A 20,355-nucleotide genomic window follows, 5' to 3' on the forward strand; every position below is an offset into this window, starting at 1 on the left:
TAAAAAAAAAGGTCAATTTTATTTGGAAGGATAATACGGTGTAACTTTTAAAAGACTTGAACAGGAGTGAGTGGGGACAACAGTGTTCCTGCACAGTACGCTTTTACATTCCGCTGTCCCAGAATCCACAGATCTGAGAGTTGGCAGCGAGAGGAATGGGGCAGAGGGGCTGACCCTGAACCATGAGACCCTGACCAGTTAAAAATCTCACCAGTGCAACAAACCATTGATCCAGAATCAGGGGTAGGCCATTTAGAACTGAGCTGAGGATAAGTTTATTCACCTAGGGAGTGGTGAGCCTGTGGAATTCTCTGCCACAGTTGAGGTCAAAACATTGAATGTTTCAAAAAGGAAGTTAGGTACAGTTCTGAGGGCTAAAGGCATCAAAGGGTTTGGGGGAAGAGAATGGGAGCAGGGGACTGAGTTGGATGATCAGCCATGATCCTACTGAATGGCAGAGCAGGCTCAAAGGACCGTTGCTATTTTCTGTATCAACCCCAAATCGCAAACCCACCCTCCCCCAGTCGTCCCAGTGAAATCTCCTACTCTCTGGCACAATCCGTCTGGGATGCTGTTTGTGGTCCTGACTGCAGCCAGCCCATTGACGTGCAAGGGTTAATCTGAGTAAAACGATGCTCCACCCACCGTGTTATATAACACAGTCACTAGATCTGGGACAGTTTGGTTGCACAGTTAGTTGGTGTTTGGGACAGAGAGATGGAGAGTGGAGAGAGTTACTCATTGAGACAGACCAGCCTTAACTACCTCTTCTTTGTAATAGCTATTAGAGCTAAGAGTTAAAGCAACGTGTACTTAGTTACTGAGACGGAACAAACTACAACCTATTACCCCAGGGAGAAGTCTCTTCTGCAGAAAAAAATGAAGTTTAACCTTCCTCTGAAAGTCCAAGGGGAATGGGGAACACTGGCAGTATGGATCACCCCTGGAAGCAGTAGTTGTACCCAGAACCCCTCAATCCCTGTTAGAACTCTCTCTCCAATAGGATTTACAACACACCAGGGTCACACCCTCCATTGACAACAACTTCCTATGGCTTATAAGCCAGTGTCTGACCATCCTCGACCCAGCTGTCCTGTGGGCTTGAATGAATGAATTAATTAATTAATGAACTTTATTGTCACATACACTCAATGAGTGCAATAAAAAGTTTATGCATCACCACTTACAGAACCAACTTAGGTACAAAGATACCCAGGTACAGATTCTTCAGTTATAAGATCTTAGAAAATACAGAAATAAAATGTCCAGCTTTTGGGGAAACCGAGGGTATTAGAGAAGGGTGGATGGTAAACGATGACGACTTGCATTCAAATAGTACCTTTACTGTTGTACCATTTCTCAAAGTACTTCGCCAGGAATTATCAACAGAATCTGACACCACATTAGGCATCCCAGGTCCAACCCTCTGACTCAGATCCACCCTCTTTGACCTGACCTACCCATCCATCTTCCTTCCCATCAATTTACCACCATCACTTCCTACCTTCACCCACCTATCGCCATCCCACCTACCTTTCCCCTTGGCCTATTCCCCCTACTTCTTTCTCAGCCCCCTCCCCAGTCCTGAAGAAGGCTCCTCCCTGAAACGTCGACTTTCTCGCTTCTCGGATGCTGCCTGTCCTGCTGTGCCTTTTCCGGCACTATGCTTTATCAATTCCGACTCTCCAGCAGCTGCAGTCCTCACTTTCTCATAGTTAGTGAAGGCAACCTGTGCACCGCAAACCTCGCACAAATGATGCGCTAACAACCCTCTAAGTTATTTTTGTGATGTTGATTGAGGATTAACTAAAGCTGAGATCCTCCCCAAAATCTTGTTCAAAACAATATTTTGCAATTTTTGAAACCACTAAGGACAACCAAGAAGATAGTGGTTTGGTTTAACATCTGAAAAAGGCACGGATTAGGAAACAGTGCAGCATTCCCTCAGAGTTGCACTGGCTGCAGGTCTGAACTGTGATGTTCAGGTAGCTGGAAAAACACTTGAGCTTGAACACACAATCTCCAGTTTCGGGGCAAAAGTACTAGCCACCGCTGATCACGGGCAGTAACCAAGACAGCAAATCTCACATGCGGGGTTCTTACCTCATCAAGGTTCCCTTTGATTTCTTCAATTCTTCCCGAAAAGAATAAGAATATTGCTCCCTGCAAGAAAATAAGCAACAGGATGACCTCATTGGCAAATCGCAGTTTCCTAGTTTTCTGTTTTGATGTTTATGTCATTACAGCCAGGGGGAAAGAGAGAGAGTTGAGAGGAGAAGTTTTTCAAAGGATTAGGCCCACAGCTAGAAACATCATCGCAGTTAACTTCCCTGTGAGTCCCTTCAGGAACTAGTAACCTCCAGGATAGGGGACTCCGGAACTACAGGGTATAGGTTTAAGTTGAGAGGGGAAAGATTTAAAAAAGACCTGAGGGGTATATTTTTCACGCAGAGGGTGGTACGTGTATGGAATGAGCTGCAAGAGGAAGTGGTGGAGGCTGGTACAGTTACAACATTTAAAAGGCATCTGGATGGGGTTATGAATAGGAAGGGTTTAGAGGTTAACGGGCCAAGTGCTGGCAAATGGGACTAGATGAATTTAGGATATCTGGTCGACATGGATAACTTAGACCAAATGGTCTGTTTCCATGCTGTACATCTCTATGACTCTATCACTGTAATGACATGAGAATAAAAGCATGGACGACTTTCTAAATGGTGAGAAAATTAATAAAGCCAAAGCACAAAGGGATCTGGGAGTGCTAGTCGAGGATTCTCTGAAGGTAAACATGCAGGTTGAGTCTGTGATTAAGAAAGCGAATGCAATGTTGTCTCTTATCTCAAGAGGGTTGGAATATTAAAAACACCATTGTGCTACTGAGACTTTATAAAGCTCTGGTTAGGCCCCATTTGGAGTACTGTGTCCAGTTTTGGTCCCCACACCTCAGGAAGGACATACTGGCACTGGAACGTGTCCAGCGGAGATTCACACGGATGATTCCTGGAATGACAGGTCTAGCATATGAGGAACGGCTGAGGATACTGGGATTGTATTCGTTGGAGTTTAGAAGATTAAGGGGAGACTTAATAGAGACGTACAAAATAATACATGGCTTGGAAAAGGTGGATGCTAGGAAATTGTTTCTGTTAGGTGAGGAGACTAGGACCCGTGGACACAGCCTTAGAATTAGAGGGGGTCATTTCAGAACAGAAATGCGGAGACATTTCTTCAGCCAGAGAGTGGTGGGCCTGTGGAATTCATTGCCGCAGAGTGCAGTGGAAGCCGGGACGCTAAATGTCTTCAAGGCCGAGATTGATAGATTCTTGTTGTCTAGAGGAATTAAGGGCTACGGGGAGAACGCTGGTAAGTGGAGCTGAAATGCGCATCAGCCATGATTGAATGGCGGAGTGGACTCGATGGGCCGAATGGCCTTACTTCCACTCCTATGTCTTATGGTCTTATGGTCTTAAATCCCAGATTTTGGTGGGATTCAAATTTCACTAACAGCAAAGGTGGGATTTGAAACCGTGTCCCTGGAACGTTAACCTGGAGCTCTGAATCACCAGACCCACCAGCGCTCCAATCAATCCAAACACAAGCTCCTACCCTTGGGCTTTCACTGGGAGTCGTGTATGGCCTGAATGGGTCAGGCCAGACCCTAACCTACATCAAACGAGATCTATTGATTATAAACAAAAGGAAGGTATCAGCCTATCCTACCTTGGGATAGCGAATGAGGTAGGGCTGAAGGAGAACCACTGCATCTGTGACCTCCTCCTCTCCTGTACCTAAAGCCAAGAGGATCAAAGCATCATGAAAAAAGCATTTCAAAGTCAAGCCAGAAGTGATTAATTCTCCCCCAGAACAAATGTACATCACTCGGCCCCTCATACCTGCTCTCCCATTCAATAAGATCACGGCTGTTTGATAACTCCACATTCCCGCCTCCCCACAACCCCAGAGAACCTTTCACCCTGCCTCACTGATCAGGAATCTATCTCACTCTGCCCCCAATCCTATTCAAGAACTCTGCGTCCACCGCCGTGTCAGGAAGGGAGACTGAAAGCCAAACCCTTGTGTGAGAACACTTTTCTCCCCCTCCCTACTCTGTTTTCGAAAGGGTAACCCCTTACGTTTAAGCAGTGCTAACCCTGGGCTGCTGAGTGTATCCTCTCCACTTGCCCAATGTTGAAGCACAGCGCTGAAGACCCCTCACTCCTGCTGCCCATAACTCTGCGTGAGGGCCGTTAGAGAAAGGAAAGGTCCTTACTGACATGGGTAGCCAGCATTCACTTCACTGAGAAAGGACTGGTCAGTGGGACATGCAGGACTCCCACAGGGTGGGTCACAGAATGCCCCTGTGTGAAACTTTTAACACAGAGTGCCGTCCCACCTTGTCCTTCCACGGTGGCTCAGTGGTTAGCATTGCTGACTTATAGCACCAGGGTCCTGGGTTTGATTCCCGCCTGTCTGTGTGGTGTTTGCACATTCTTCCCGTGTCTGCGTGGGTTTCCTCCAGGTGCTCCGGCGTCCTCCCACAATCCAAAAGATGTGCAGGTCAGGTAAATTGGCCATGCTAAATTGTCCATAGTGTTAAGTGCGTTAGTCAGGGGTCAATGTAGGGGAATGGGTTTGGGTGGGTTTCTCTTCAGAGGGGCAGTGTGGACTGGTTGGGCCGAAGGGCCTGTTTCCACATTGTAGTGAATCTAAACTAATCACATTATCCGAGAAAGGTAACACTGCACTGATGAGCATGTTGGCGAATACTTATAACTGAAGGTGAAAGGAAAACGCTCTTGGGCAGCCAACAAGGTCGGAGGGTTCACTGCGCCTCTTGGCCTGAGCTTAAGCATTGGCTGGAGATCAAGTACCGATCTTCCCAGCAAAAGCACCACTCCCATGGGAGCATAGGATTGCAAATTACCGGTAAGCTCATGACATTTTTCTGCAGTGGCGAGGGATCAAAGGACAGGGAGAGAAAAAAAAACTGGGCAGGCTGGTTGCCTTCCAGGATCAATTATCCTCTTAATGTATCCTTCATCCATATCGGAGGCATCAGATGGTAGTAGCCAATTCTATGGAATTGTGCTGAATATAATGAACATCCTACTTTGGAAAGTTTCAACAGATGTGTCCCTGAAAGAGTTTGCCACCACTCCACTTACATTCTCAGATGCCTTGCAGAACGCACAAACCCGTCCATTTTTATCAGCGGTCACACCACTGCCCGTGACCTCTCGCCCTCTGGCACTTGACCTCTAACCCATGATCTGTTCCAGTGCAGCTTCCCCATTGGACTGTGGAATTAACCCTCCACTTGTCTCTCACACCATTCCACCTGCAGTGTGCAGGACCCTCCTGTTAATGTATTAACAATCCGAGTGCTATTCCCATCGAGAGGACCACCTCTGGGACTTCATTTCTCCTCAGTTCCCATAGTTCTTTCCTCTTCTGACCTCTAGCGCTCAAACCTTTTGGCACACTTAGCCTGCAACATTGCAGAGAAGTTTAGCATCTATACCATTGCCCCAAAAGACATCAGGCAAGGTCTAGAATCAAACTGGGGCCAACTCAGTCTCTAGCAGGACAGGAAATAAATACCTGGTCCATTCAGTAGGTGCTTCCCAACTGCTACATCCTGTGCATCACGATATACAGTTTACACCACCCCCCTCCCACCCCCAGCACCGTACACCCAGAGTCACATGATTTCCTCATGCTCCTGCAGCATCAGTTGTTCATTTTATATCAAAACAGGTACATTTTTGTTCAAAGCTATTAAAAGATTGTGAGCCAAAGCCATGCATCTGGAGCTGGGACAAGATCAGCCATGATCTCAATGAGTAGTGGAACAGGCTCAAGGGGCTGAATGGCCTAATCCTGTTCCTGTTCTCCTGAAATAGGGAGATGGTGGTGCAGTGATAATCTCACTAAAAGCAATAATTCTTTATAAATTTATAAATCTGGAATCGGGAGCTAGTCTCATTGAAGTCAATCATTTTTGTCAAAATCCATCTGGTTCACTAATGCCCTTCAGGGAAGGGAATCTGACATCCTCACCCGGTCTGGCCTACATGTGACTCCAAATCCACAGCAATATGTGGTTGACCCCTTGCTGACCTCAGTAATGGCTAAGTGAGCCGCTCAGTTCAAGGGCAATTAGGGACAGTTTCTGGCCTTGCCAGTGAAACCTACATCCCATGACAGAATGAAAGGGACAAGAAAAATTACAAGACTCCTCATGGAATCACGGAAACAAAAGAGGGGCAGTTCCTTCGCCAGCCCCTTAGGCAATGGGAATGATTTCCAGGAACAAGTTTGGCTTTCAGAGCAGTATTGCAGGAGGGATTGGGTGGGCCAAGCTTCATGAAGGTGGTGGGGGGGGGGTTCCATGCCCAGGGTTGATTTGCTCTGGAACACAAAGGAGTGGGGGGGGAATAAGGAAGGAGGTGATTATGGATTTTAGTTCTTTGGAAGCAATGAGAGTTGCGGGGGGGGAGGGGGAGCGGAATAGAGAGAAACTTTGTCCACTGTGATGAAGGGAGATATTGACTAGGGTGACATGAGGTTAAAAATCAGAGCCAACTCATTCAACAGAGATTCCCTCCAGTGTGGAAACAGGCCCTTCGGCCCAACAGGTCCACACCGACCCTCTGAAGACTAACCCACCCAGACCCATTTCCCTCTGACTATTGCATCTAACACTATGGGCAATTTAGCATGGCCAATTCACCTGACCTGCACGTCTTTGGACTGTGGGAGGAAACCAGAGCATCCTGAGGAAACCCATGTAGACACAGGGAGAATGTGCAAACTCCACACAGACAGTTGCCCAAGGCTGGAATCGAACCTGGGTCCCTGGCACTGTGAGGCAGTGTAAAATGATGAGATTATAGCTAAAAGGATATGGAGCCATGGCAAGTGGGTAAAGGTAGCATACAGATCAGCCGTCTTGAGAAACAGAACAGGCTTAAGGGGCTGAATGGCCTGTAATTGGATTCTCAGCTGGCAGGATGGGCAAGAAACAAGGGACTGGAGTGGGGTTGGAGACGATCCATGAAGAAACGTCTCTCTTTCACTCTTACAAGGCTCAAACAAATCTCAAGGCCATCCATTTTCTCTTACCAAGTATGAAGGTGAGGAAGGTATAGTAACACAGCAGCAGCATGACACAGAGAATCTCTCGAAGGTTGGGCACCAGCACTCCATCATGTAACTGGGACAGACCATATTCCTGTTGGAAAATACATCAGCAACATCAGAGAGCACTCAACAGCTTTGAGTCACTAGTCTTGATCCATAACTGTACCGCACCTACAACTAGTATTTACACAGCACCATCTACATAGTAAGATGTTCCACCAATTTCCAAAGTGAAAAATGTATCACCACCTTAGGAAGTATTAGGAGACATGACTAAAAGCTTGTTCGAAGAGATAGAGGCTTGGAGAAGGGGCGAGGGGAAGAGGTTTGGAAAGGTTTAAAGAAGGGGATTTCAGAGTTTCGGACCCAGGAAGCTGAAGATAAACCCACCAATAGTAGAGTGATGAACATTGAGAAGGCACAAGAGGCCGGAAATGGAGGAGTGTATTGGATCACAGCTTTTTGAGTGTATCACACAGCAGGAGCTGATACAAACCACATTATATCTTGTAGTAAAGCAAAAGGTGGTGCGTGTATGGAATGAGCTGCAAGAGGAAGTGGTGGAGGCTGGTACAATTACAGCATTTAAAAGGCATCTGGATGGGTATATGGATAGGAAGGGTTTGGAGGGTTATGGGCCAAGGGCTGGCACATAGGACTAGATTCATTTAGGATATCTGGTCGGCATGGACAAGTTGGACTGAAGAGTCTGCTTCCGTGTTGTACATCTCTATGACTCTATTTGATCACCTTAACAATCCTTCACCTGAAATAATTACTTCACTGGAACCTTCTACTTCTGATAGTAATATAACTCCACCAAAGCTGGAAATTAAATTCAAACAATGAACTCTGGGATTGAAAAGCTTATGATGGTGACCGTGAGGCTATAATTGATTGTTATGAAACCCATCTGACTCACTAATGTCTGCCTTCCTTCCCTGGTGACATGTGACTCCAGACTCACAGCAACTTAGTGGAGTCTGAACCAACCTCTGAAATGACCAAGAAAGTCACTGAGCTTTCACTCAGTGGGGTGTAAATGCCAGCCTTGCCAGCGACACACACAGCCAAGAGAAAACCAAAATCCTGCCTACCTTCCATCGTTACTGTTTTACTGGACAACGAATACTGTCCTTAACTTCTCAAACCTTTTCATAATAATCACAGCTGTGTGTTCATTTTATATCTTCTCAGAATAAGATATGCTAGGCAAAATCTAGAATCATTAATTACTGCAATATTTATTAAGGTGAAGGTAAAGTCACCCTAGTCCTTTTGGAAAATACAATTGCTGATTCAGAGTAAGGGAGGCATACGGCATGGAAACAGATCCTTTGGTCGAAATAGTCCACGCCAACCATATTCCTAAACTAATCCCACCTGCCTGCATTTGGCCCATATCTCTCCAAACCTTTCCTATTCATGTAGCCATCCAGATGTCTTATAAACATTGTAATTGTACCAGTAGTCAAGAGTGTGATGCTGGAAAGATGCAGCAGGTCAGGCAGCATCCAAGGAGCCGGAGAATCGACATTTCGGGTATAAGCTGATGAAGTGTCTTTCCAGCACCACACTCTCGACTCTGATCTCCAGCATCTACAGTCCTTACTTTCTCCTAATTGTACCAGCATCCAACACTTCCTCTGGCAGTTCATTCCACATACGAACCACTGTATAAAAAAAGTTGCCCCTCACGTCTTTTTTAAATCTTTCTCTTCTCACCTTAAAAATCTGCCTTCTATTTTTGAACTCTTCCACCCCTTGATATTCACCTTATCTATGCCCCTCATGATTTTATAAGTCTCTACAAGGTCACCCCTCAACCTCCTGTGCTCCACTGAAAAAGTCCCAGTCTATCCAGCCTCTCCCAAAAACTAAAGCCTTCCATTCCCAGCAACACCCTGGTAAATCTTTTCTGAACCTTTTCCAATTTAATAATATCCTTCCTGTAACACAGCGACCAGAACTGCGCATAGTATTCCAGAAAAGGTTTCACCAATGTTCTGTACAAGGTCAAAATGATATCCCAACTCCTATACTCAAAGGTCTGAGTGATGAAGATCAGATCCCATAATTCAGAATCATTGACAAAGATAGGAATGTGATCAAATTGACAGAGTCACAGAGCCCATTCATTCCACTGTGCTTGTGTAGCCTCTAAAACAAACTACTCAATTAGCTCCAGCCCCCTGCTCTCTTCCCTGGAGCCCTGTGAATGTTCCCCACCCACATATTTAACCCATTCGTGTTTAGAAGTTCGGCTTTTGTTACCACTGTCCTTGTGGACACTGTAGCCCAGATCAAAAACTCTCACTATATAAAAAGGTGGCTCTGTGGCACAATGGATAGCGCTTTGGACTTCTAGTAGTTCGAAGAGATTCAAAGGTTCCGATTTCAGGTCCGGGACAGTCGGTACTTTTTATGGGTGGAACAGTGGGTCAGTGGTTAGCACTGCTGCCTCACAGCGCCAAGGACTTGGGTTCAATTCCAGCCTCGGGTGACTGTCTGTGTGGGGTTCGTACGTTCTCCCCATGTCTGTGTCATGTTTCCGCCCACAGTTCAAAGATGTGCAGGTTAAGGTGAACTGGCCATGCTATATTGCCCATACTGTTCAAGGATGTGTAGGTTAGGTGCATTAGTCAGGAGAAATGCAAAGTAATAGGAAAGGGGAATGGGTCTGGGTGGGATACCCTTCGGAGAGTTGGTGTGGACTTGTTGGGTCAAATGGTGTTTCCCCACTGTAGGGATTCTATGATTCATGAAAGAGATTTGTCCAATTCATGCCCAGCCCTTTGGCCAATTACTTTAAAGATTTACTCATCCATCAAAGATGAGAACTCCCATTTGCTCAGGCACCTCAACTGTTAGCTGAACAAATCAAACATTTTCGCTTCCCCAAATTATGCACCAATCATTTCTCAGAGTCCGTCAGAAAGCTTCCTGGAGGCTTTTTACCTTCCCCTACAATAACATCTCTGAATCCACCACTTACTCCCATGTCTAATTCGACAAATAAAAAGAGATCTCTGCCACCTCTTTTCAGGGTGAAAGTCGCTGAAGGTTTTCTCGTCCCTACCTTGTCACCAGAGAAGCCGGCAAACTCCAACAATTTCAGGATCCGTGTGGGGAACAGTGACAGCGTCTAAGGACATAACAAAGGTCAAGTCAAGAAACAAAGCTGCTCTCTCCAGAGAAAATCCAGACAACCAGAATGGGGTGACTGTTCCACAGATTCTCGGTTACGTGCTAAAATAAAACAAAGGACTGCAGATACTGAAGGTCTGAGATAAAAGCAGAAACTGCTGGAGAAACTTAACAAGGCAGCATCTGTGGGAAGAAAGCAAAGATAATGATTCAAGTCCCACGACTCTACGAGTTCTGATGAAGAGTCACGGGACTGGAAACATTAACTCTGCTTTCTCTCTACAAGGACACTGCCAGACCTGCTGAGTTTTTGCAGCAATTTCTGTTTTTGTTCCCGGTTATGTGGCTTGCTCAGTAGGGGAGTCTAGGATTAGGATGGGAAAATGCAGGAAAACGGATGCAAGGAATGTCAGATTAGCCATGATCCTACTGAATGACGGAGCAGGTTCGAGGGGCCGAATAGCCTACTCTTTCCCCTAATACTCATAGTCTAATATTTGCTGTGTTTTTCCAAGTGAGGGATGGAATGTGTAGGAAACTGAAAGTCATCAATCTTTAAGTGATAGCACCAAGGATTTCCTGGTTGGGGACAGCACAGACACGATGGACATTAGCAAGTTTCCTCTGGTCCTGTGGCACAGTGGGTAACATCCCTGCTTCTGAGCCAGAAACGCTGTGATCGACTCCCACTCCAGGACTTGACAGACAAGGAAGGTGTAGTCGTAGTGCAGGGAGAGTATCAACTTGCGACTTCTTCCAACACTCGCCAATAGCAGGCAGCATGAGAACTTGTGCATCCAGCAGAGATGGCAGATTCAAACCCCAGGGAAAGGTCTTACCCAAGACAGCACTTCAGACAGTGTAGCACTCTCCCAGTACTATACTGATTGAGAGGCGTGAATGCCACCCACAGCTGACAACTCACTGATAAAGACTGAGGGGTGACCTTATAGAGGTTTGTAAAATCACGAGGGGCATTGATAGGATAAATAGCCAAAGTTTTTTTCAGGGTATGGAGTTCCGAAAATTAGAGGGCATAGGCTTAGGGTGAGAGGGGAAAGATTTAAAAAGGACCTGAGGGGTATCTTTTTCACGCAGTGGGTGGTGCATGTATGGAATGAGCTGCCAGGGGAAGTGGTGGAGGCTGGTACAATTACAACATGTAAAGGTATCTGGATGGGTATATAGATAGGATGGGTTTAGAGGGATATGGGCCAAATGCTGGCAAACGGGACTAGGTCAGATTGGGATATCGGTCGGCATGGACGAGTTGGACTGAAGGGTCTGTTTCTCTGCTACATGACACTAAGGATGAAGGGAAGCTCAGCCTTTTACCTTTGAGCAGTGGTGCCTACTCTAGGTGGATTGTCCATGCTAAAGCTCCCATAGTGTCCAAGGATATGCAGACTAGGTGGGTTAGCATGGGGAATGTAGGGTTACAGAGATAGGGTCGGGGCTGTGTTTGGGTGGGATGCTCTTCAGAGGGTCAGTGTGGACTTAATGGGCCAAATAGCCTGTTTCCACACTGTAGGAATTCACTGATTCTATAATTCTACTCTAGTCCAGCCCCACCTGTACCCTGAGGAGAACCAACATTTGTACTTTGTTGTCGGCCTCCCCCTTTTTTTGAAATGAGTCATTTCTAGCTTTGATCTTACCAAGTTGAATGCTCCAATTCCTAAGGAAACCCCTCCTTCTAAATGCGAGTGGTTCGGTCCTTTGATGAAGAGGCTTGACTGCAGAAAATTGTGGAGCTCCCTGTCAAAAACAAAGAGAAACCAAGTCTTTTCACATTCACCTCGAGCAGGACGGGAGGTTAACAGATAATTTAATCCCCATGTAACAGAGGATGGGCAGGGAGCAGACCTGAACACAAAACCAACCGAGGTGACCTACTCCCTCAGGAAGCAGATGGAACAGCGTCTGGCTGGAAATGAAATATAGGTTTTTGACAGAACTGACTGTAAATGAAAGAGTGTTTTTTTTTCACTGAAGCTGGAAGGGCCAGTGCTGTCTGCACAGAAAGAAATAACTCGCATTTATGAGGGATGGAGGAGAAAGTGAGGACTGCAGATGCTGGAGACCAGAGTCAAGGAGTGTGTCAAGCATTCCTGATGAAGGGCTTATGCACGAAACATTGATTCTCCTGCTCCTCTGATCCTGCCTGACCTGCTGTGCTTTTCCAGCCCCATGTCCTGTTTTGACTCTGGCTCCTTTATGAGAGATGGGAATGGTTAGGTGGTCGTTTTTGACCAGCACAGACTCAATTAGCTGAAGGGCCTTCTTCTGAGCTCTTGACCTCTTTGTCTCTATATTTGTCTCACACAATCTCAAGATGCCCTGTCATCCAGACAGTGCATGGCCATTCACGAAGGTGACTCACGGCAATGTTCAGAGAGTAGCTTTTCAAGAATTCTTTGATGTGATGTGGATATCACAGGCATCTGCCTATCCCTAACTGCCCTTTGAACTGAGCCGGTTGCTAGGGCCACTGCAGAGGGCAGTTAGGAGTCAAACACATTAGAGTCATTGAAGTCTACAACACAGAAAATGACCCTTCGGCCCATTTAGTGTGTGCTGGTCAAGAACAGCTACCTAATTATTCTAATCACATTTCCCAGCACATAGCTCATAGCCTGCATGTCTTGGCATTGCAGGTGCACATCTAAGTCCTTCTTCAATGTGCTGAGGGTTTCTGCTTTCCCACCATTACAGGCAGTGCTTTCCAGATCCCCACCACCGTCTGGTGGAAAAATATTTCCTCACCGCTCCTCTAAACCTTCCACCCTTTACCTTTAATCTATGTCCCCGGTCACTGATTCCTCCATTGAAGGGATATTTCCTTCCAATCTACACCCCTCATAATTTGAGACACTTCAATCATATCTCCCCTCAGTCTCCTCTGCTCTAAGGGAAACAGCCCCAGTCTGTCCAATCGCACCTCATCACTGAAACTCTCCAGCCAGGCGACATCCTGGTAAATCTCCTCTGCACCCTCTCCAGTGCCATCACATCCCTCCTAGAAGGTGGATTACAAAACTGCACATAATACTCTAGCTGTAACCTAACCTTATGTTTTATACACTTCCAGTTTCATCTCCCTGCTCTTAGACTCTAGGGTGAGTATCCCATATGAGTCTAGGGTGTGTTGCTGAAAGAGCACAGCAGGTCAGGCAGCATCCAAGGAGCAGAGAATCAACGTTTCAGGCATAAGTCCATCGGGAATGCTTTTGCCCGAAACGTTGATTGTCCTGCTCCTCGGATGCTGCCTGACCTGCTGTGCTTTTCCAGCACCACACTCTCAACTCTGATCTCCAGCATCTGCAGTCCTCACTTTCTCCTAAGTATCCCATGTGCCTTCTTAACCATTTTGTCTACATGTCCTGCTACCTTAAAGGACCGGTGGACATGCAACCCCAAGGTCCCTCTGATCCTCTGTGCTTCCCAGAGTCCTACCACCCATCATGAATTCCCTTGGCTTGTTTCTCCAGCCCAAGTGCATCACGTTGCTATGGAGCTGTATTCACGCATCAGCCGGACTGGGAAAGGACAGCAGATTTCCTTCCTTCAGCAATTTTATTTTTAAGTGAAAGTCAATGAGAGTTTCATCGTTACCATGAACTGTGACTGGCCTTCAATTCCAGATGGACAATAAATGTCAGCCTTAGCTATCACCCATTAATGAATTTGAAGGCTCTGCCAAGTTCCAGGGAGTCACTGGGCATTAGAGAGCCTAAAGTCTGGATTATACTGAGCTAATTGATCTGATCAGAGCTAATAGTCTGGATGCTACAATTAACCTCGAGTTAGGGAGGCTAATATCCATCAGAAGTGGTGACATGACCATACTCTGATGCCAAGGTGGTCAATAAACCCATTTACCGTGCACTATGAATTTTTACAAACAGTCCAAAGATGTGCAGGTCAGGTGAGTTGGCCATGCTAAATTGCCCGTAGTGTTAGGTAAGGGGTAGATGTAGGGGTATGGGTGGGTTGCGCTTCGGCGGGGCGGTGTGGACTTGTTGGGCCGAAGGGCCTGTTTCCACACTGTAAGTAATCTAATCTAATCTAATCTAATCTAACTAATTTCTTCAAACCAGCATCCCAGGGATAGCAAGTTGCATTTACGTTACCAAGAATTTACAAACCAGGGCAATTTAACCTGGATACTGGACTCAACCAGAGCTTCATATAAAGCCCTGGTTTGATCACAATTGGAGCCTGTGAAAGCTCTTCTGATCTTGGAGGGAATGCAGCGCTGACCTACCAGAATAAAACACGGATTATAAACTACAGGGATTCAAGAAGGCAGCTCGTCACCACCTTCTCAACCAGGGATGGGCAATAAATATTGGCCAGTCAGTGACGTCCAGATCCCATGAGTTGTTAAAAAATAATTCCAAAAGGGAGGTCCCTGGTCTCCCTTTGGGGAAACTTACACAAACTAAGGAGACACTCCTGAAATGTAGAAGCTCAAGGAGTGATTTGATCAAAATGTTCAAGATACAACAGGGTAGGCAGAAAGGAACTGTTCCCACTAGCCGTGCAGTGTAGGAGTGGGTACAAAGTCTAAGTATTAGAGCCAGAACATTTAGGAGTATAATGAGAAGACACTTCTACACTCAAAGGGTGGGAGAACTTTGGAACTCTCTTCTGTAAATGACAATTGACAATGGATCCACTGTTATATTTAAAACCGATACTGAAGGATTTAAGCAAAGATTTTAGTGGATCAAGGTTAATGGGACTGGAAGGAAAGATATTAATGGATGTGATGCAAGGACAGGTATGTGGGGATTGAACACACATCAGCCATGATTGCAATGAATTGCAGAATGGATTTGAGGACAGCAACGGGCTCCTCCAACCCTCCTCCCCATCCACTTCCATCAACATTCTTCCACTCTGTCCCCAAGGTGGGAGACTCCAAAGCTAGAGGGCATAGGTTTAGGGTGCAAGTGTAAAAATTTAAAAGGGGCAACGTTTTCACACAGAGGGTGGTACATATATGAAACAAACTGCCAGAGGAAATGGTAGAGATAGGTACAATTCCAATTAAAACCCATTTGGACAGGTTTTTGAATATGAAAGATTTAGAGAGATAGAGGCCAAACAGAGGTAAATGGGACGAGTTCAGTTTAGGAAGCTTGGTTGGTATGCATGAGTTGGCCCGATCCTACCCTAATCTAGTCCCATTTGTCAGCACATGGCCCATATCCCTGTAAACCCTTCCTTATTCATATACTCATCCAGATGCCTTTTAAATGCTGTCATTGTACCAGCCTCCACCACTTCCTCTGGCAGCTCATTCCATACATGCACCATCCTCTGCAGAAAAGGTTGCCCCGTAGGTCCCTCTTAAATCTTTCCCTTCTCACTCTAAACCTATGCCCTCTAGTTCTGGACTCCCCGACCCCAAGGAAATAGACTTTGTCTATTTATCCTATCCATGCCCCTTATAATTTTGTAAACCTCTATAAGGTCACCCCTCAGCCTCCAACGCTCCAGGGAAAACAGCCCCAGCCTGTTCAGCCTCTCCCTGTAGCTCAAACCCTCCAACCCTGGCAACATCCTTGTAAATCTTTTCTGAACCCTTTCAAGTTTCACGACATCCTTCCGATAGGAAGGAGACCAGAATTGCACACGATATTCCAAAAATGGTCTAACCAACGCCCTGTACAGCTGCAACATGACCACTTCATTATGTTTATCTAGCTTCTCCTTAAATGCATTGTCCTCAACCACTCCATGTGGGAACAGGGTCCACGTTCTCACTGTTCTCCAGGTGAATGAGTTTCGCTCAAATTCTCTGCTGGGTTTTCTTTTGTGATTGTGGCATGTTTACGGTGCCTCACCCACAAGTTGAAACACCTCCCCAAGACTCTTTCCAGACTCAATTATCAGACATATACAAAACATTGACAGGGAACAAAGAGGGAACCGTGTGTGTGTGTGTGTGTGTGTGTGTGTGTGTGTGTGTGTGTGTGTGTGTGTGTGTGTGTGTGTGTGTGAAGAAGACAGCCAAACTTGCAAACTAAAAATTGGAAGAAAAATCTTAACTCACTTGTAAATCATGAAGCTGCTTCTGACTTTAATTCCACCCTTGATAAAGCTGACCATGTTCTCATCCTGAAAGCACAGACACAGACAAGAGTCAAGTCTAATTATAATGCCAACTCTGGTCTTTCTGTACTAATGTGCTGTGATCATAACCTGGAAGAAAGCACTAATCAATTGCAAAAAACAAGTGTTTGCAGAATGGTCTCTGAGGTTCCAGGATCTGAGTTGAAGTCGATCACTTCTTCTGAGGCACATATATGTTTACACTTTAATAGGATGGAAGTATCACTGGCAAAGTTAGCATTGGATCCCCATCCCTCACTGCCCTTGAACTGACCACCTTGCAAGGCCATTGCAGGAAGCAGCTAAGAGTCAACCACATTGCTGTGGGTCTGGAGGCACACTTAAGCCAGGTAAGGATGGTCAATTTCCTTCCCTTATGAATCAGATGGACTTCCACAACAATCAATGATAATTTCATGAATACAGAGACTAGCTTCCCATTCCAGATTTTATTCACTCAATTTCAAAACAATTACTTGGTTTTGAGTCCATGAATCCTGGACATTAGCCCAACCCACCAGTGACAATATACCTATACCGCCATTTGGAATGGAATTCAAACGAAATGGTTTTAGTATTGCCTCCTCATTGTCTGGGAGTATTGAAATTGGACAGTGTTTTAGCCTCTGGCATTAATAGCCCACATGGGACTCATACACAAGTACAAATCGCAAAAGTTAACATTCGAAAAAGAACAAGCAAAAAGAAGTCACTTTCATATGACACATTCACAAATCTATTTTTCATTTTATATAACTTACATAAAGTGCAATTCTTGCTTTCTTTTAACGCTTTCATGAATTACAACATTTAAAAGGCATGGGATGGGCATACGAATAGGAACGGTTTACAGAAATATGGGCCAAGTGGTCGCAAATGGGACTAGGTCAGATTGGGATGCCTGGTTTTTGCAGACGAGTTGGACCGAAGGGTTTGTTTCCATACTGTATGACTTTATAGCTCTATAATTAATAAGTCTAATCAACTCCTCTGGTTGGAGATTAATGAGGGAGCAAGTGAAATTCTTTTCCAGCCCTTGCTCAACAGGAAAGACTCCAGGATCCAGGATCACAGTCTAAGGAAACAGAGACTGAGAGGCCATTTAGACTGAGACAAGAAGAAATGTCTTCACCCAGCGAGGGGGGGGAGCCTGTGGAATTCTCTGCCACAGAAAGCAGTTGAGGCCAAAACATTGAATGTTTTTCAACCAGGAGTTAGACACAGCTCTCAGGGCTAAAGGGATCGAAAGTACGGGGAGAAAGGGAACAGGATGATCAGCCACGATCATACTGGAGCAGGCTTGAAGGGCCGAATGGCCTACTCATGCTCCTATTTACTATATTTTCTGATTTATGTGAATGCTCAATGTTGATATGCAAAAATCACAAATCAAATCCATTTCATCTAATACTTGTTGCCATTTAGTACATTCATGTTTACAGTTAACAGTTATCACAGTCGTCACATGTGGATCATCCAGCTTCAGGGGTTATGTCCACAACTTCCAGCCCTTCAGTGCACTATGGTCAAAGAGACTTAGACAGTGACCTTTCCACACCTGATCCTTTGTGCCAGCTGCCCCAAGCTTCAGCACGTAGTCCTGGACTTGGAATGTGCCAGTCTGTAACACTCAGTTGGGGTCAACTTCCTGCACAGGAAAACCTGCACCTTTTGGGCAGATTAAAGAATTTCTCTCGCGGAGGTGATGGTCCACCAGCTGATTTTGTAGAATGTATGGCTGAGCAGAGAAAGGGCTGCCTGTACAGGCACAATTGTTTTGCATTTGAATAGCAGTGAAATTGTCTGCTGCTGGTGAGTTTTGAGAAAATTTGTAGCTCAGGTTGAGGTTCTGGATGTAGGTTTGCTGGCTGAGCTGGAAGGTTCATTTCCAGATGTTTCGTCACCCTATTAGGTAACATCTTCAGTGGGCCTCAGACAAAGCACTGTACATGATTCCTGCTTTCTATTTATATATTAGAGTTTCATGATTCCTGCTTTCAAGAAACCCAAACATACAAATGGAAAGCAGGAATCATGTACAGTACTTTGCCTGAGGCCCAATGAAGATGCTACCTAGTAGGGTGACGAAACGTCTGGAAATGAACCTTCCAGCTCAGCGAGCAAACCTACATCCATTGTCTGCTGCTATCAGTAACCTTCCAAACCACAAAAGTCCTTAAATAGCCAAGCCACAGGGTCAGAGTTCATGCTGCCTGGCCAGGGAGCTTTGCAAAATGCAAAGTGTTTTTAAATTTCTCTCCAGGTCAGCAGCACCCAGCACTGAGTGTGAATATTCTCTCTCTCTTCAGATTATCTTTAATGTGCAACAGGCTGTGACAGACCAATAAAATGTGAGCTGTATCACCTATAAAGAAAATATTTGAATTTCTGTTGAGTCTTCCATTCTGAAGAACATTTAAAAAAACATTTCTTGATCAACCTGTTACCTACCTCTGGAGGAGGTTGGACTTGAAGCTAGGCCTCTCGGTCCAGGGGGAGGGACATTACCACTGGAGGGGCCCCTCAAGGACTTTACAGCCAGCAGTCCATGATTTAAGGTCCCACAAGCAGCAATGTGATAATAACTGGATAATCGAGGTTTGCTGCCCCATCCTCATGATGTTTAAGGGATAAATATTAACCAGGCCACTAGGGAGAAAGCCTCTGCTTGAATACAACTATGGGACCTTTTACATCCACTTGGGAGGGTAATAGAGTCATAGAGATGTATAGCACAGAAAGTGACCCATCAGTCCAACCCGTCCATGCTGACCAGATATCCTAAAGTAATCTAGTCCCATTTGCCAGTATTTGGTCCATATCCCTCTAAACCCTTCCTATTCATATACCCATCCAGATGCCTTTTCAATGTTGAAATTGTACCAGCCTCCACCACTTCCTCTTCCAGCTTATTAAGTGGAAGCTTTCTAAATTGAAAAACACCCAGGCACACTACCTGAGAAAGGAAGTGCTATCTTTGGGGCGGCATGAGGCCTCTGTGGTTCGCACTGCTGCCTCACAGTGCCAGGAACCCAGGTTCGATTCCAGCCCCTTGGGCGACTGTCCGCATGGAGTTTGCACATTCTCCCTGTGTCTACATGGGCTTCCTCTGGGTGCTCTGGTTTCCTCCCGTAATCCAAAGATGTGCTGGTCAGGTGAACTGGCTATGCTAAATTGCCCAAAGTGTTAGGTGTATTAGTCAGAGAGAAATGGGTGGGTTACTCTTCAACAGGTGTGGACTTGTTGGGCCAAATGGCCTGTTTCCACTTTGCAGGGAATCTAATGTAATCTAACGTTAGGAGTTACACAGTGCTGAATTGTCTCCTCTTACCTGTAAGAAGGTCAGAGCTGCTCGCTGCAGTAAACACTCTGCATAACAAACCTCTGCATGGACCTCCTCTGTAAAACAAGTTGAAACAATCAGGCAGGTACAATTAATTCTGACAATCCCATATTTTCCAGTTCCATCATAAACAGAGCGAATTATATGGTGCTATCAGAAGGGTACAATGCTTAAGGTACATCTAAAGATCGTTAATTCACAGGCTACCGCTTTGATAATGACTCTGAAAATTTCTGTCTGCCTGAAGATTCCAAACATTGTCATTGTCCTTTGGGGTAAGGGACTGCCTCCTCTGCCCACCCTCGGCCTACTCACTGACTCCAGTTCCACATGACAATTGTTCTTCACACTACAGTCAGAGTCACCAGACCAAAGAAGGTTAGAAAAGGAGCAAATGTCACAGGTCTCGATCGCCTATCTCATTTCACCTGGAGTTGAGCGTGTGATGCTGAAAAAGCACAGCAGGTCAGGCAGCATCCGAGGAGCAGGAGAATTGACGTTTCGGGCATAAGCCCTTCGTCAAAAGCCATTCCTGATTCTCCTGCTCCTCGGATGCTGCCTGACCTGCTGTGCTTTTCCAGCATCACACTTCACTCTGG

At 45.6% G+C, this 20,355-nt stretch overlaps 1 protein-coding gene across 1 annotated transcript in view; it reads right to left on the reverse strand.

The window, feature by feature from the left end:
• Nucleotides 1-20,355, reverse strand: part of LOC140468062 (tetratricopeptide repeat protein 39A) — a 113,580-nt gene that overhangs the window by 23,170 nt on the left and 70,055 nt on the right. The window contains exons 5-11 of the mRNA XM_072564248.1: nt 19,745-19,812; nt 16,355-16,419; nt 11,949-12,048; nt 10,223-10,288; nt 7,126-7,234; nt 3,721-3,788; nt 2,104-2,163 (exon numbers count right to left, since the gene is read on the reverse strand). Coding sequence (XP_072420349.1) covers nt 2,104-2,163; nt 3,721-3,788; nt 7,126-7,234; nt 10,223-10,288; nt 11,949-12,048; nt 16,355-16,419; nt 19,745-19,812 — 536 coding nt within the window. The remainder of the gene's footprint in view (nt 1-2,103; nt 2,164-3,720; nt 3,789-7,125; nt 7,235-10,222; nt 10,289-11,948; nt 12,049-16,354; nt 16,420-19,744; nt 19,813-20,355) is intronic.

The sequence above is a fragment of the Chiloscyllium punctatum genome, chromosome 46 (genome assembly GCF_047496795.1).
Source record: "Chiloscyllium punctatum isolate Juve2018m chromosome 46, sChiPun1.3, whole genome shotgun sequence".
Lineage (NCBI taxonomy): Eukaryota > Metazoa > Chordata > Chondrichthyes > Orectolobiformes > Hemiscylliidae > Chiloscyllium > Chiloscyllium punctatum.